Genomic DNA, 15,730 nt, shown 5'->3' with positions numbered 1-15,730 from the left:
TTTCGCCGTGCGGGCCGTGCGCTCTCCTGGACGCGGAGCCGGTGCAGGTTCAGGAGACCGGCCCCGATCCCTGTGGATTTCGGGGATCCTGCATGATGGACCCATGTGCGTGCACCCGCACGTGCGTGTTGTGAGGAGCCCTACCCCGAGGTCCCTGCCCGGCTGTTGGATGCACGCCCCTGCACGTGGAGCTCACCCCCGGAGCCAGGGAGGCTACAATGAGACACTTGGGTCTGCCTCTGCTTGTCCCCATTCCTAATGCACACCCAGAGACGCGCCGGGCTGCCGCGGCTGGTCAGCAACGGCCCGAAGACGGGCAGCTTGGCAGAGCAGGCTGCGCGGCGCTCACCCACGTGCTGCCTGGCAGGAGCTTCCAAATCCAAACTGTTCCCCTCGGCCCTTCAGAGATGAGCTTCCTCTGCGATGTCCACCCAGCCGGCCCTGCGTGGGGCGTGCACGCTCCTGGCCAGCCCTGCAGAGCCCGGGGCGCCGGCTGCTCACGAGTAGCGGTACCTTTGTTCACCTATGGGGGCAAATGCACCGCTTCTGTGCTTCAGGACAAGGTCAGGATGCGGCCTGCTCAGCTTGGGGGGCAGCTCCTGGACCTGTTGTCCAGGGTGGCTTGGGCTTGGACTGATGGGAACGGAGGCTGCAGAGGGATCCCTGTTCACGGGGGTGCTGGTGCACGGGCGCGCGGAGGTCTCTGCGATCGGTCACTGTTCAAATCAGAGAATCACAGACTCATAGACGGCGAGGGCTGGAGGGGACCTCAGGAGGTCACATCTAGTCCAACCCTTGCTCCGAGCAGGACCAGCCCCAAGTACAGCATCCCAGCCAAGGCTTTGTCCAGCCAGGCCTTAAACACCTCCAAGGATGGAGAGTCCACCACCTCTCTGGGGAGCCTGTTCCAGTGCTTTACTACCCTCCTGGTGAGAAAGTTTTTCCTAATCTCCAACCTCAACTTGCCTTGCTGCAGCTTGAGCCCATTGCTCCTTGTCCTGTATCTGCCCCCGCTGAGACCAGCCCAGCTCCATCCTCTTTGCAGCCCCCCTGCAGGGAGGTGAAGGCTGCTATTCAATCCCCTCGGTCTTCGCTTCGGCAGACTCAATCAGCCCAGTTCTCCCAGCCTCTCCTCACCAGTCCTGTTCCTCAGCCCCACAGCCATCTTCATTGCCAATTCTCCAACGTGTCCACATCCTTTCTGTGGTGGGGGCCCACAGCTGGACACAGGACTCCAGATGTGGCCTCCCCGGTGCTGAACAGAGGGGAAGCACCGCTGCCCTTGACCTCCTACCGATGCAGCCCAGGATGCTATTCACCTTCTTGGCAACAAGGGCACACTGCTGGATCATATCCATCTTAGTGTCCCCTGTCCCCCCAGGTCCTCCTCTGCAGAGCTGCTGCCCAGCCCATCACCCCCAGCCTGCCCCGGTGCAGGGGATTGCTCCCTCCTCAGCGCAGGACTTTGCACTTGTCCTTGTTGAACCGCAGGAGATTTCTTTTGGCCCAATTTGTCGAGGTCACACCGAATCCTAGCCCTGTTATCCTCCGCATCTCTACTGCTCCCCCTAGCACGGTGTCATGGGCAGACTTGCTGAGGGTGCGTTGCATCCCGTCTTCCAGGTCGCTGATGAAGACATTGAACAAAACCGGCCCCAGGACCGACCCCTGGGACATGCCACTTGATACCGGCTGCCAACTAGACATCGAGCCATTGGGCACTACTCTCTGAGCCCGATGCTCCAGCCACTTTTCTATCTACCACACAGTCCGTTCGTCCAGCCCAGACTTACCAAATGTCAGAGGTAAAAATGGGGATCCCTGGCAAGGAGGGTCTGGGCCAACCCCCTGCTCCTAGAGCAGCGAACGCCTACAGCCAGGCCCGTCGTGACTGGAGCGGACTGGGAATCTTCCATTAAATGTCTTCTCGTCGGGAAATGCCAGTTCATGGAAACTTCCCGCACGGGTGGGAAAGGGCCCCTTCCTGCTCTGAGCTCATTTGCACAACCTGCTTCTGCTGAGAAACGTTCCCATCCTCACTCGAGTCCAAGACGACCCTGAATTTAAGACGACCCCCTATCATTAGATGCTAGACATGGAAAGCATCTATATTTGTTATCATTTTTCATGTCTGTAGTTCATGTATTGAGGGGTGCTTTACATTCGCCCCCTCCACAGCTGCACCAGGGCAGGCAGCAGTGGGTGGGGGGTGGGAGGCAATTGGCCCCACTTCTCCCCACTTCTACTCAAATCCAAGACGAGGGGTTTTCCACCCGCCCGTGTTAAATAAGGGGAAAAAGCCCTCCACTCTGGTCCTAGTAAATAGGGTGTTCTCCCTATGCTGAAAGAGGTTTTAAAACCACAGTAAATCAGCTGAAACCATTCTGAGACTGAAGCATCAACAAGCAAAAGCACGATCCCCCCGACCGCAGATCATCGGTTCGTGAGAATTTCTCAGGTTTTGACTTCTCGTCCACGCAGCAGCAGGCCAGCGACCAGCTCCCCGCTCCTCTTCAGGTACCTCGCGTGCAAGCCCACCTCCGCGTGCAAGCCCACCTTCGCGTGCATGCCCACCTCCGCACACCTTTGCACAGAGGGGGGAGGCATGCTGCCTGCCGCCGGAGCCACGGCCTTAAAAAGCTACGAAAAGCAGCCCTGGACCGTGACGCAGGAAGCACCAATCTCCTCGACACCCTCTTAGCTCCTGGCGTGACGGCCGCTGGAGTCGCACGTCCCGGCCAGATGAAACCCGCCCGCGCGCTTAGACGTTTCACAAGGCAGGCGGATAAAGGAAGGACAGCACGCGCCTCTCCTTGCTAGTCGCGCCGACCTTTTCTAGGAAGGAAGGCAGGGCACAACTCAGTAACTCAATAAATGCACGGAGCACGTTTGGGATTTGGTCTCTGTTCTTGCTGTGGTTTTTCCCCTTTTAGCATCATTTTCCATCTTGGTCTTTTGCCTGTTTTACTCCCTATAACAGGGGGGCCAAGTTCATCTGGATGGATGAGCAGTGTGGGGCTGGCCCACAGACCAGATCAGACCCGCGACTCTCCCCCCAGCCCCCACGTGTGGTCCGGACCGACCCGGCACATGGCATGTGCCGCACTGGCCAGGGCAGGTCTCAGGCGAGGCGTGGGTCCTGGATCTGCCCCTCCTGCCCCCAGGCAGCACCAGGGGCCCGATGATGGGCTGGATCCAGCGCATGGGCTGCATCTTTGACATCCTGCTCTATCACAGACTCACGAGGGTGGAAGGGAGCTCAGGCGTCACGTCTAGTGCAAGCCCCTGCTCCAAGCAGGACCGGCCCCAGCTACATCGTCCCAGCCAAGGAGGTCTGAAAACCCCCTTTATTGCTGCTGAGACCCCCTTACTTAACGATTACCGAACACCGAGACGATGCCTGAAGTCACCTCCATCCTGCCGTCAGGGCGCCGCCGCCCCAAGAGAAGGGTTTCTGGCATGGCTCTCTCTTTAAACCCAGCGGCTAATTTGTAGCAAAGCTTCTAGTTCAGTTAAAGCGCTCGTTTGCATTAATTGTCCTGAATGCACTGAGGTTCCCAGAGCGATCGCGGTCTGCGTTCACTAACGAGGCTCCCTCCCTGTCCCACTTCCAGGCTCTTCCCTCCTCGTTTTCTCTCTCCGGCTTCTTCACTCCTTTCTCAGCCTCCCTTCACCCGCCGCCCACCAGCCGCTCAGCTTTACTTTCACCTGGAAAAAAACCTCCTCTTGCACTCAAGTAAATATTGAATCTATAGGGAAAGAGACTTTAAAACACTTAAAACACTGTGACAAAAAAAAAAATCAGTCTAGATCAGGATTAGTCCTGATCCTGGCCAGGCTGGGGGCAGCAGTGGCAGGCCTGACCCAGCGGCATGGGGTCGCGGGCCTGACCCTAGCACGTGGGGACCAGCCGAGGCCACGTCGGACCCAGCCTGGGAGTGCAGGATGGGGGCAGGACGTGCCGGGCCCAATCCGGCCCACGCACCAGCCCACACCTTTCCTCCGCCTGGCAGGGCCGAAAGGTTGAGCAGCACTCGGGCGGCGGGAGAAAGGAGACCGAGACCCCACGTGCTGTTTGGTCCGCGATGCACCAGCCGTGGCTTCGGTGCCCGCTCGCGTGGCCACGTGAGCAGTGGCAGATCTCTATAACGGAGGGAGGAGCAGCGTCTCACCCTTCCCGCGCGGGCGCCCGAGCAGGAAGAGCAGGGTTGCACCCAGCCGCACGGGCGTAAAGCCTGACCCAGGGCCGGGGGGGCTCCGTGGCATCCTGCCTTCACGCGAGCGGGAGCGAGAGGATCGTGTCCCCCGGGCACCCGCGGGGCTGAAGCGACCCTGCGCGGTCGGGGCGGTCGGGGCGCGGGCTCGTTACCTCGGATTTCAGGCGCTCGATTTCGATTTCCCCGTCTTCAATCTGTTGTCTAAGTTGCTTGGCAACAGTTTTCTCCGTTTCCACAATCTGAAGCAAATGGAGGTACTTCTGCATTAAAGCTTCATGCTCTGTAGCAAGATTCCTATAACTGTCATATAGACACAGCCATTAAAACCCGGCCTCCCCTCCCGGCCTCCTCCCCCCGCTCCAGCTGCGGTCCCTGCTGCTCCCTCGCCTCCGACCTCGCGCCTCCTCGTGCAAACCCCAGCCAGCTCCCGGGCACGGGCCGGGATGCCCGGCCACGACGCCCCAGGCCGCAACCACCCTGCCTGCAAAGCCACGCTGGAGCAGCACTGCAGCTCATGCACGCTCCCGGTGAGCACGCAGCGCCCGGCGGGACTCGGCCAGACAGGGGACGAGGGCCACCCTGGCACGGCTGCCTGCCTCCGCTCGGCCCTGGTCCCAGGCAGCGCCCCCAAACGCCGTTTTTGGACTAGCGGCGAAGACGCTGAGGCAGAACCGACCCGTTAAGGGCAGGATTCAGAGTCTGAACTGGGACTGGGGGGGGAATATTTCTGGAAAAGACCAGAAAAGGGATGCTAGGAGGGTTCTTACAAAGTCAGGGCAAGTTTGACTGGGACGCCCCCGGTGCCAGCCGTGACCCAGGCGTGCAGGCGCCGACTCCTGCCCGGGTGAAGGGCTCCATCTATCTAGCTCCCTGCAAACACCGCTCCTCCCCGCCGCGGATGCACATCTCGGGGTTGCTCCCGGCAAGCGCCGGGAACGCTTCCCCCGGCGGCGCGGTAAACGAGCTGCCCGTCTCTTTGCAAGGCAGGAAGACGTGGGTTTGGCTATTCTCTCTGAGCCTTGCAGCCCCTTCTCCCGACTCACTCATGGGTTTTCTTTAATCCAGAACAAACTGGTGGTGGCCGTTCATCTGCAACGGTCACGACCGAGCCTCTCCGGCAGGTCGGAGCGAGCTGGCAATTCCCACAGACCCAATGCAACCGGCCGTTCCCCGTGGACAAGCTCGCGGGGAGCGCAGCCAACAGGACCGTGGCCTTGGCAGCCCGGTTGGCATTGAATGCTTCCTACTTCTTGGGGTTGGTGGGTACTGTGCCCCACCAGCCCCCACGGACCTCAGGGGGAGCTGGCAGTGCTCAGCCTCCTGCAGGATTGAGCCCCATCTCAGCCCAGCGTGGCTTGCCCAGCTGCGACCATTTGGCCCCCGCGCCACGACCCATGGGGCGGGGTGGGGCTGCCGTGCCGTGCCATTTCGGAAGGCGCTACCTGGCATGAGTTATTGCTGCCACCCATTCGTCGCAGTCCTTGGCATCCTCCGTCCGCAGCTCCAGGGTTTTCTGATTCTCATGGTTGAAGTTCACGGTGAAATAATGCTGGGAAGATAAAGGCGAGACGGGGTTATGACGTGGGCTGGGAGGGGGAGCGCGCTCGGCTCAGGAAGCGGGGTGGAAAATCCACCCTGGGGCATTTCGGAGTGGGAGGCCTGGGGCTTGTCTTGGTGGAAAACCGCCTGCAAAATGCTTGGGAGAAGCAGGACCGGCAGGAGGGGGCGTGCGGCTGCTGAGCTAACGCTCCCCAAAGGGATTCGGGGCCACGAGAGGTGAGAAACCAGGTCCGTGCCCCACAGCCCTTGCCCCGGCATAGGGCCCAGGCATGCACCCGCCACCCCACATGTGTCCGAGTGCCACGGACGCCCCCATGACATGCCGCCGCCTGGCTGAAACCGAAGCCCCGGTGCCTTGACTTTGCTTTGACATTCAGCGCAGCCCGACTCCATATGCCTGCGGTATGCAGAAGAGGAGGCTCCAACGGACAACAGCATAATAAGGCTCGGTGCGTGAACTATATTTAGCTTCCCTTGACATTTACAGTATTTGTGTTAATTGTGATTGCAGTGGCAAGCCGCACAGGCACTCGCGTTTGCTGTTCCTGAGCTTTCCCGCGGTCTCCTAGGAAACAGGTAATATACTATAACGCTGGATACTACGCCCAAGAACTGAACTAATAAGTGACCTATTAGAACGAGCTCGTGCTGCCATTATCTTCTCCTCTGTTGTAAAGTTGAGCCAGAGACCTGAATTAATGAGACCGTGGCAAAACGAACAGCTTGCAGTTTCCTTGCTCGCGGTGGCGCGGACATTTCCAAGGACCCCAGGTGGCCGGGTGCTCGGGGCTCGGGGCCGGCGCGCGGGAACGACCGAGCCGGAGACAGGCGATGCCGCGCTGCGGTTTGGGGCTTGCAGCGAGCAGGCCAAAGGCACGGGTTTCTTGGCGAGTCTCTCCAGGGGTGCGAGGCCGGGGGAGTTTCTGGGGGTGATGGAAAGTCACCCCCATCACTTCCAGTGTTACTGGCCCGTCTCGGTGCTCTTCCCAGCCAAGCAAGCTGGCACCGGCGGCCTGGAGTGACTGCTGGCGGCTTGTATTTCTGCAGCAAACTCAGGCCCGAGCGGCGAGGAGGAGGACGAGCCAGCCACCTGCACTGGGAGTCGGGCACCGGGCTAGGGGCGTCTTTGGAGGCCAAGTGCACTCAGGCAGCCCCGAGCGTCTTTGCCGGGACCCGCATCCCTGATTGCCCCCAGCCTGCTCACAGCATCCTCCCGGACCCCCGCCGTCTGCCCGACTTCTCCCGTCTCCTTGTACGAGCCCCGCGCCGGCCGCCCGAGGGAAGGGGCGACTGCCGAGACAAAGCTTTGCCGGAGCGGAGGGGCTTGCAGCCCACCTGAATGCAGCCAGGTGGGATCAGCACAGCCTCCTCGCCCAGGGGTCTGGGGGTGCACGGAGCAGGCTCCTCCTCGCCACCCCTGCTTGCTGCTCCCGGGGGCATGCCGTGGGGAGCACCGGCGCCGTGCACTCACACGGCGTTGCTGCCTCCCCCCACGCCCAGCCACCCCCGGGCAGCACTCGCCTGCGGACGGAGACACCCCTGCTCCAGCAGGACGGGCCTTCGCCGTCCTCCGCCGATGGCTCCTCCCTGGGGAACTGGACCCCGAAGTTGCCGGTGAACTGGGACCACACGACTGGCACCGCTGGACCCGGAGCCCTGCCCTGCACCCTCAGCTCAAGGCAGGGTACAGAGAAGGGCCGAGCCCCAGGGCTCACCAGAGCCGCCGAGGGCTTCGCGCCAGACAAAGAAAGGAGGATTTCTTGTCGTGGAAAGCCCGCGTCGCCTCAGGACTGTCACGGGTTTGGAGCAGTGTTTTGAGTTATAGAAGTGCATCTTATTTTATGTTTTACCTGCTTTTATCAGCGATGCTTTTTTTGACCAGCAGCTGCCCCGAGCCTTTTGGGGAACAACTGCATAGAAATCCAGCGACTTCTTCGCGTGGCTCCCGTAACCGCTCCCAGCACAACACGGGGAGCGCCAGGAGGCAATCCTGTCCTCACCTTTTCACAACACGCGGCTTCACACCTGCAAGCCGTCTCGGACCGCTCGGCCGGCTGGCGTGGGCTGCAGCCGCACGGGCCGACGTGCTGACCGCAAGGACATCGGCAGAGCCAGGCCGGGCTGGACAAACGGTCTGTCGGGCCCAGTCTCCAGCAGTGGCAGGAGTGGATGTAATAGAGGGAGAGCATCGCTCTAGCGCGATCCATCCCCTATTCAAGTAAATGCACTATTTAATCTATATGGAAAGAGATTTTAAAACCACTGTGAAAAAAAAGATCAGTCTAGAGCAAGGGTGAACCCTCCCTGGCTCCCCCATTTCCTAGGTTAGAGATGGCAGAGGAAACCTCTCCAACCCATCTGTCCCAGCGGATTTCCCTGCAAACGCACCGCTACGGGCGCGTGCGCACATCACCGGGTTTGTCTCGCTAAAGCGATGTCGGAGCAGCAGGCGAGGAGCTCGCAGCTTCCCCGCTCGCCTCGTCTCAGGCACGGAGAGGCTCTCGGGGAGCCCGGGAGCTCACGTAACCTCCCGCACCCAGGACCCAACGCGCGGGCCTTTTCCCACCTCGCTTTCCAAGCTCCAGCAAGCGGGCCTGGCTTGGCTTTCTTCCCACAGGCCTGGGAAGCGCTCGGACCGCCGGGCCCCAAGTGCCCTGTGCTCTGGGTCACAGGGGAGGAGCGGAGGCCTCCCGTGACTGCCCACCGCATCACCCAGACAAACCGACCCTGTGCCACGAAGTCCCGGAGACCCCGGGACTGCAGCCTTGCACCCCCTTTCTGCCCCGCTGTGCTCAAACCGGGGCTCGGTGCCACCCGATGAGCCCCCCGCACCCCTGCTTTGCTCTGGGTGCCCCGCGCCAAGCCCCAGCTTGCAGCACCCAGCCTTTGGCCCTGCAAGTGGGGCGGCTCCCCGGGGTCGAAGCCGCGGCCTCTCTCGCAGTGCACTCGGGGCCGAATTCAGGGGAGCGGTGCATCGCCCAGACCAACGACACGGTAGAAACAGCTAGGTCACCGGGTCAGACGGTCCCATGTCCTTCCCATTTCCTACCCCCATTACAGTACCGTCGGGCAGAGCTGGGGAGAGCTCGGGGGCTGCCAATACTCCCCCTGCGCGTCGGCCCATGTCTTCCACAGAAATCCTCACCAAGCCAACTTGCATTACATGAACGGCGAAGCAATCGTTAGCCTGCCTCCGGGGCGGCCAGGGGTGCGCAGGGATCCGCAGGGAAGCAGCACGGCACAGGTTGCACGGTGGGCACGAAACCAGGACTCAGGAGCAAAGCTGGGCCAGGAAGGATGCGTGCGGGTCAGGAGGAAGTTCAACAGATATGGGATTATAGGAACGGCATCACACGGGCTGGAAGGGACCTCACATCTAGTCCAGCCCCTGCTCGAGGCAAGACACCTCCCAACTAAACCATCTCAGCCCAGTGTGTCAGCCGCTCGACCTGCACGGGTGAAGATTTCACCCTGTCTCTAGGGGCGCTTGTACACGCTACGCGTTGTTTAGATACACGGCACAAAACGGCACCAAAAATCGCCATTTTGCTAGGGTAGCTGCATGTGAAAATACACGCTGACGGCTTTTTATCGGGGTAAGCTCCAGCTCTTGGCCGCTCTCAGAGTCAGAAAGTCCCTCCTCGTCTCCAGCCTTCGTTTCCCTGCCGCAGCTCGAGGCCGTTGCTCCTCGCCCGTCCCCTCCAGCCCCTCCGGCCTCTCTGCCGTCCCCCTCAGGGGGCCAAGAGCTGCTACCAAATCCCCCCTTGGTCTTCTCTTCTCCAGACGAAATGCCCCTAGCTCTTTCAGCTTGTTTCTACAACTGGTGAGAAGCTCCTTGCCCTCCTTCCCGTCGTTCACTTCCCCTGCTTTGCTGCTAACAGGGGGAGGGAATACCTGCAACCGTGAAAGAGGAAAAAACAGCCGATTGCTCCTGTTTTTGAATACTCAAACTAATTTGGAGACGATGGAAACATCCAGCGGCCAGCCCCGGGGAGCAGCAGGGAGAAGGCCCCGGGGGGCAGGATGGGGTCTCCACCCCGCGAGACGCCCGGGCAGGAGGTCCGCGGCTCTCCTCGCCCAAGGCACGCCAGGCTCTTTGCACGCCGGCTCCGGCTGTGCCTCCCGCCCCCGCCCCGCCGGAGCCGGCCGGCCGGCCGCCATCACTCCCGCGCCTTTGATGGAAGGCCAATAGGTCTCGCCGGCCTGGAAAGTTAATTAAGAAGCTTCCGCTGTAACGACAATGCAAATGTCAGTCCAGCCAGGAGCGCTCTGAAGGCTCGAGCCCTGCGCCTCCGTGCCGCGTGCCAGCCCGAAGGGAGCCCGGCTTTCATCTCTCCGGCAGCAGAGAGGGACCCCGTGCCCAGTGGCGAAGGGCAGAGGTTTCCGGGAAGGCCTCGGGGACTCGGCTGAGAGACCGGGGGTAAGGACAGAGGAGCACGTGTCCTGCTGCACCCCAAAACCCAAAGGACAACCCGAAAGCGCCCAGCTGAAAAGCAAGCCGCCGCGGCACACACCGGCCCGAGGCATGCATGGATGTCTGCAGCCGCTTGCGCCTGAAACACCGAATCAGCCCCAGGCCCAGGCTCCTCCGAGCCTCCTCGCAGCTCCCGGGGCACAAGGCACCTCGTTCTGCTCCGAGGAGCGCTCTCCACCCGCGCGGCCGCGGCCGCGGCCCCTACGACTGCCAGGCTGGCGACCACCGCGCGCGGCCGCTCTGCTACCTGGGAACGCCGCCAAGCCATCTTAAAAAAGCTCCGAGCGGTACAAAATGCAGCAGCCTGTTTGCTTAGCAACACAGATCTCCACAAACACGCCACGCCGGGCTCGGCGCTCTGCAGCGGCTCCCCGCCGGAGGAAGGCTCCAGCACCGGCTCTTGCTATCCCAAGCCTTGCCCAGCAACGGCTCTGGCTCCCGGAGCTTGCTTCTCCCTCCGACCCATCCTTTCCTGCGGCGAGCGAGGGGGGACCGGACCCGACGGCACAGTGCCCTGCCCCGGGAGCTCACGTAACCTCCCGCACCCAGGACCCAATGCACAGGCCTTTTCCCACCTCGCTTTCCAAGCTCCAGCAACCGGGTCTGGTTTGGCTTTCTTCCCACAGGCCTGGGAAGCGCTCGGACCGCTGGCCCACAAGTGCCCTGTGCTGGGACGAGGGGGCTCTGGGTCACAGGGGAGGAGCGGAGGCCTCCCCTGACTGCCCACCGCGTCACCCAGACAAACCGACCCTGTGCCACGAAGCCCCGGAGACCCCGGGACTGCAGCCTTGCACCCCCTTTCTGCCCCGCTGTGCTCAAACCGGGGCTCGGTGCCACCCGATGAGCCCCCCCGCACCCCTGCTTTGCTCTGGGTGCCCCGTGCCACGCCCCAGCTTGCAGCACCCAGCCTTTGGCCCTGGAAGCGGGGCGGCTTCGTCACCGGCCCGAGCCCGGCTTCAGGGGCTGCCGTAGCTCCCCGGGGTGGAAGCCAAATTCAGAGGGGCGGCCCCATCCACCTACCGCCAGTGCCCCAGAGAGGGGCCCAAGGGGAAAGGAAAGGGGCCACCCCCCTTCTGCAGCACCCCAAGTTGGACTACTGTGACTGGAACGTGAGCTTTGTTTTTCTCTGCTTGAAATGCCAGAGTTTGGGAAGAAAACCAAGGCACCGGGAGGAAAAAGAGAGAGGGACGGAGCGGAGCGTCTGTGCCTCGCCAGGCAGTCAGGCACTTCTCATCGCCTGGCCCGACTCGGAGCAGCTCCACCCCACCTCTGCTGCATCCCAGCGAGCGTCTGGGCCACGAGGCACGGGCTGCTTTGCAACAGGGCGTCCCCCTGCTCCGTCCTGCCGGTCAGCCTTCCCCGGGCCGAGCCAAGCTGGCAACACACCCGGCCAGGGCGAGGGACCACGCAGCGTTTCCCTGCCCCTCGTCCGCTCACGTTCACCGGGCAGCGTCCCCTGGCTCCTCGGCCTCCGTCGAGGGGAGTGAGTGCTCTGCTCCGCGCCTTGTTTTCAACCCATGACCCTCTGGCCCCTGTTTTGTCTTTTTGCTATCCTGCGATAGCGATGGGCCCTTCGCGGCCCCTTCCGTCAAGGGGGGCAGATAGCGGTCCTTGTTCATCTCAAAACGCCCGACCACTGGGCATTTTCTACCCAAAAACAAATTCGTTAAACTGTTCCCCACGGGGCGTAATTGCACCTCCGTGCTCTTGCTGGTCAGGAAAAGAGACTGGGACCGGCCTCGAGACCTGCCCTTGTGAGATCCGTGTTTATTTGGCCTGGGCTATTAAGGATCATCTGGTTTGATCCTTCCTGCTATTCTAGCCTCAGGGAAAACCCAGCCCCTGCCGCGGGCCCTGGCCGGTCTGGCCCGTGGCAGGAGCCGTGGCACCCAGTTTCCCACGCGGTGCCAAGCCAGGCCCCCAGGTTGCGAGCGCACGCCCGCGGCGCAGCTCCTTGTGCGGCGCTGACGGATTTATCCCTGTACGCGAGGCAGGAAGCACGGTGCCTTTGAAAGGAGGAAATTATTTTATATTTGAATAATAAAACTCCCACCACCTTTTATCTCCTCCTAAATTATGATCCTTCCCTGTTATCACACTGACACATCAAACTCAACAACCCGGGAGTGCTTCCAGAAGGCGCCCGCTTGCTCGCTCGCTTGCGCGGGGCCGGGGCGCGCTGCACCGCGAGGCAGCTCCGCGCCCTGGAGGGGACCCGGGAAGGACAGCCGAGAGCCCCGGCCCTGGGGCTGCGTCCACACACTCGGGCCCGTATCCCCTGCTATAGACCCATGGGCTGCAAGGCCTCAAGGAGCCTCAGGACCGGCACGTTCCCCGGTCCGCCGCAGCCCTGCACTTCACAGCGGATCTAGCAACGCAACGAGGGGTGCAGGGGACCCCAGCAGTGCTGCAGCACGGGCGCCTGGAAGGGCAGAGATCACCCGCTTGCACTGCCGTCCGCAGCCCTGCGCTGCCGGACCCTGGGCCGAGCGGGGACGTGGTGGAGAGGAAGGCAGCAGGGATTTGACCCAGGCACCCTGGCCAGAGCAGGGCAGGAGCGGTCCTGGGGCTTCCCCCCGTCCTCACCTGCTCTGTTTCATCCTCTGCACGTCCCCAGCCATGCCCGGACCCCGCAGGAGACCCAGGGACGGGGAAACCACAGCTGGCCCCTCACCTGCAGTGTGCAAGGGGCACAACTGCACCAGTGCAGCCCCCTGGATCCACCCTGCACCCCGACACCCGCCAACTGGGCCTTGCAGTCCCTTCCAGGACGGTCCCCAGCTCCGCGCTGGAAGCATGGGGTGGAGAAGCCAGCCCTTCCCCTCTGCATCAGCTGAACTTGACCCTGGCACTTAAACGATGCCCTCTCTTGATTCCTTGCAGCTGCTAAGACAGAACCCCCCCCTCCGCCCCCCAATCCTGGTCCCGCTCCTTTGTGCCCCCCTTCGAACACGGAGCATCTTCCACGCCATCAAACCAGTCACTCCCTAAAGGGCCCTGCCCTGAGCCAGCCGCAGGGGCCGGCTGACGACGAGAACAATATGAAACGCAACCTCTGCGCGCGCAGGCCCCTCCGACACCCCCCTTTAACGCACAGCGCAGCGCGTTACAGCACGTACGGCAACGCTGCCCTAAAGGCCCCCCAGACACGTCGCGGCTGCAAAGTGAAGCAGTTAAAACCCAGGACCTGATCCGGGGCTGCTCGGCTCCTTGGGCTTTCTCCCTGAGGCCTCAGGTCTCCACCTGTAAAATGGGGAGAGTGCCCCTCCCGTGGCTTTTGGTGAAGACACGTCCACGAAGGCCTGTGAAACACTCATTCCTGATTTAGTCAGTCTGTAAGGTGCATCTCTACCTTGCCTTTGCTCAGCGGTGGGGGGTGGGTAACAGTTTTGCACAGAGCCCAGAGCTCAGGTGGCGGCCTAAGCGAGGAGGAGACAGAGAGAGATCACACGGCCAGCTGCCTGGCCGCCGAGCGAGGCAGGGGGCCCATGCAAAAAAGGCTGGGGGAGCCTGGGTGCGTTTGGTGTCTTGGCACCTGTGCGGCAGGGCTGACTGCAGGGCTTTAGGAAGAGGGGAGATGGGGATGACCCTTAGGCAGTGGGGGTGGACTCGAGGTCCTCCAGAGCCCCCTGCCAGCCCCTCTTCTCTATTCCATGACTTAAGGCTGAATTGCAAGGCACACGAGCCAATTGCACAGGCAGCCCCAGCTCTGGCCCTTCCCAGCTGCCCCAGGCTGGGGAAGCTGCATTGCAAAGGGTGGGGTAGGTGCCCTGGGGTAGCTGCATTGCAAAGGCTGGGGTAGGTGCCCTGGGGTAGCTGCATTGCAAAGACTGGGATAAGTGCCCTGGGGTAGCTGCATTGCAAGGGCTGGGGTAGGTGCCCTGGGGTAGCTGCATTGCAAAGGCTGGGGTAGGTGCCCTGGGGTAGCTGCATTGCAAGGGCTGGGGTAGGTGCCCTGGGGTAGCTGCATTGCAAAGAGCAGGTTGGAAACCTGGCATCAGCTTCCCAACCTGCTCTTAACACCCTTTGAAATGCAGGTCCCTATTTAGCAACCCCCTTCTTCCCCCGACAGAAAACATTCTCCCTTAGAAACCCGACCTGCTGCCGGCTGGGACAGCACCAGGGTGCAGACATCACTGACCTCTGTCCAGACCGTGGTGGGGGCAAGGGTCCCCCGGGTAGTGGTTAGAGCAAAAGGCTGCAGGAGGCAGTGGGAAGCCAGGAGCAGACTGGGAGCCCAGTGCATCTGCAGCAAAGGTCAGCCCCTTCACTGGAGGCTGGAGGGATGAGCTGGAGCTCCTGGGCAGCCAGCTGGGGCTGCTTATCTCCTCAAGCTGGGGCCAGGCTCTTTCCCTCTCTGTGAACCAGGTACCGCAGGGGCAGGGGCACTCTTGGCTCCTCCACACCCCCATCTGCTTCCCCCAAGCAGGGAGCGCGGGGAGGGACGTCTGCTGCGCTCCCTCGGAGCTGGGGGAGCAGCGGCAGGGTCACTCCTGCTCCCCCCGCCACCCCGCAGTCGCAGCCCACAGCTGCGAGGGCCGGAGCATGCTCCCGGCAGACGGACGCTCTTGCACAATTTAGCTGCCGGGCTCTAACAAGGGGTTTTCCAGGTCCAGGCTGCCTCCTCTATGCCCCTTCACCCCGGGTCACGGTCCCCCCATCCCCAGGGTCAGGGCTCTTCTGAGTCCCGTCCTGCAGTACATCTCCAGAGGGGGGGGGGGGGCAGGGGCCGCACCAGGGCACCCCGGGCAGTCCTCGCTGTGCTTATACAGCGAAAAGGCGGGCAGCCAAGTGCCTGATGTCCCCTCTGTCCCCGCTGAAGGAAGGCACGGCTGTGGGCTCCATGGCTCTTGCCCTCCGGCGTGCCAGCTGCATCGGCACCGAGGAGCCAGGGTCCTCTCTTGGGCATATTCTCACGCCTGGGGTGGGTTTGCCACTGCCTCCTGGAAAAGCCCCCGAGCTGGCACGCAGCTCTTTGTACCCAGCCGAGCCCGGGCTCCCGGGAAGCGCGTTCTGCTCCCGCGTCCTCCACCGGTGACTTCACACCGACGAAGGAAACTACGCGGCGACCCGTGTGCGACAGCTCTGCCCTCCCCGGTGCCGTCACACCTGCAAGGGAGCCGGTCTTTGTCCTCATCCTACAGGCCCCGTTCTCCTGGATCCCAGCCCAGTGCTCTGCCCGCATGACCGCCCTGTGCATCGCTCACCGACCCCAACGTGCACGGTGCGCAGACCCCTAACGCTGCAGCCTTGCCCTGCTTTCCTGCTCAGCCAAGGCATCGTCCAGCACGAGGAGCAGGCCCGCACCCCGGCCCCTGCTGTGCAGACCCCCGGCTCGGCGGCATCACATGCGTCTCCTCCCCCCGGTACCTGCCCCTGGAAGAGAGCCGCGCCGGCTCCCTGCCCTGGCCAGACTCGGGCAGCTCGCAGAGACCGGACTGGCGCCCGCGGTGAAGGTCCTGCTTTGGCAGCTTTGGCA

The 15,730-nt window shown here is 62.4% G+C and overlaps 1 protein-coding gene across 1 annotated transcript in view; it reads right to left on the bottom strand.

The window, feature by feature from the left end:
* The window catches only part of RASGRF1 (Ras protein specific guanine nucleotide releasing factor 1), a 68,338-nt gene that overhangs the window by 41,536 nt on the left and 11,072 nt on the right, over positions 1–15,730 (bottom strand). The window contains exons 2-3 of the mRNA XM_059714495.1: positions 5,660–5,766; positions 4,370–4,517 (exon numbers count right to left, since the gene is read on the bottom strand). Of these exons, the coding sequence (XP_059570478.1) occupies positions 4,370–4,517; positions 5,660–5,766 (255 nt within the window). The remainder of the gene's footprint in view (positions 1–4,369; positions 4,518–5,659; positions 5,767–15,730) is intronic.

The sequence above is a fragment of the Alligator mississippiensis genome, chromosome 11, assembly GCF_030867095.1.
Source record: "Alligator mississippiensis isolate rAllMis1 chromosome 11, rAllMis1, whole genome shotgun sequence".
NCBI lineage: Eukaryota > Metazoa > Chordata > Crocodylia > Alligatoridae > Alligator > Alligator mississippiensis.
This window is presented reverse-complemented; position numbering and strand designations above follow the sequence as displayed.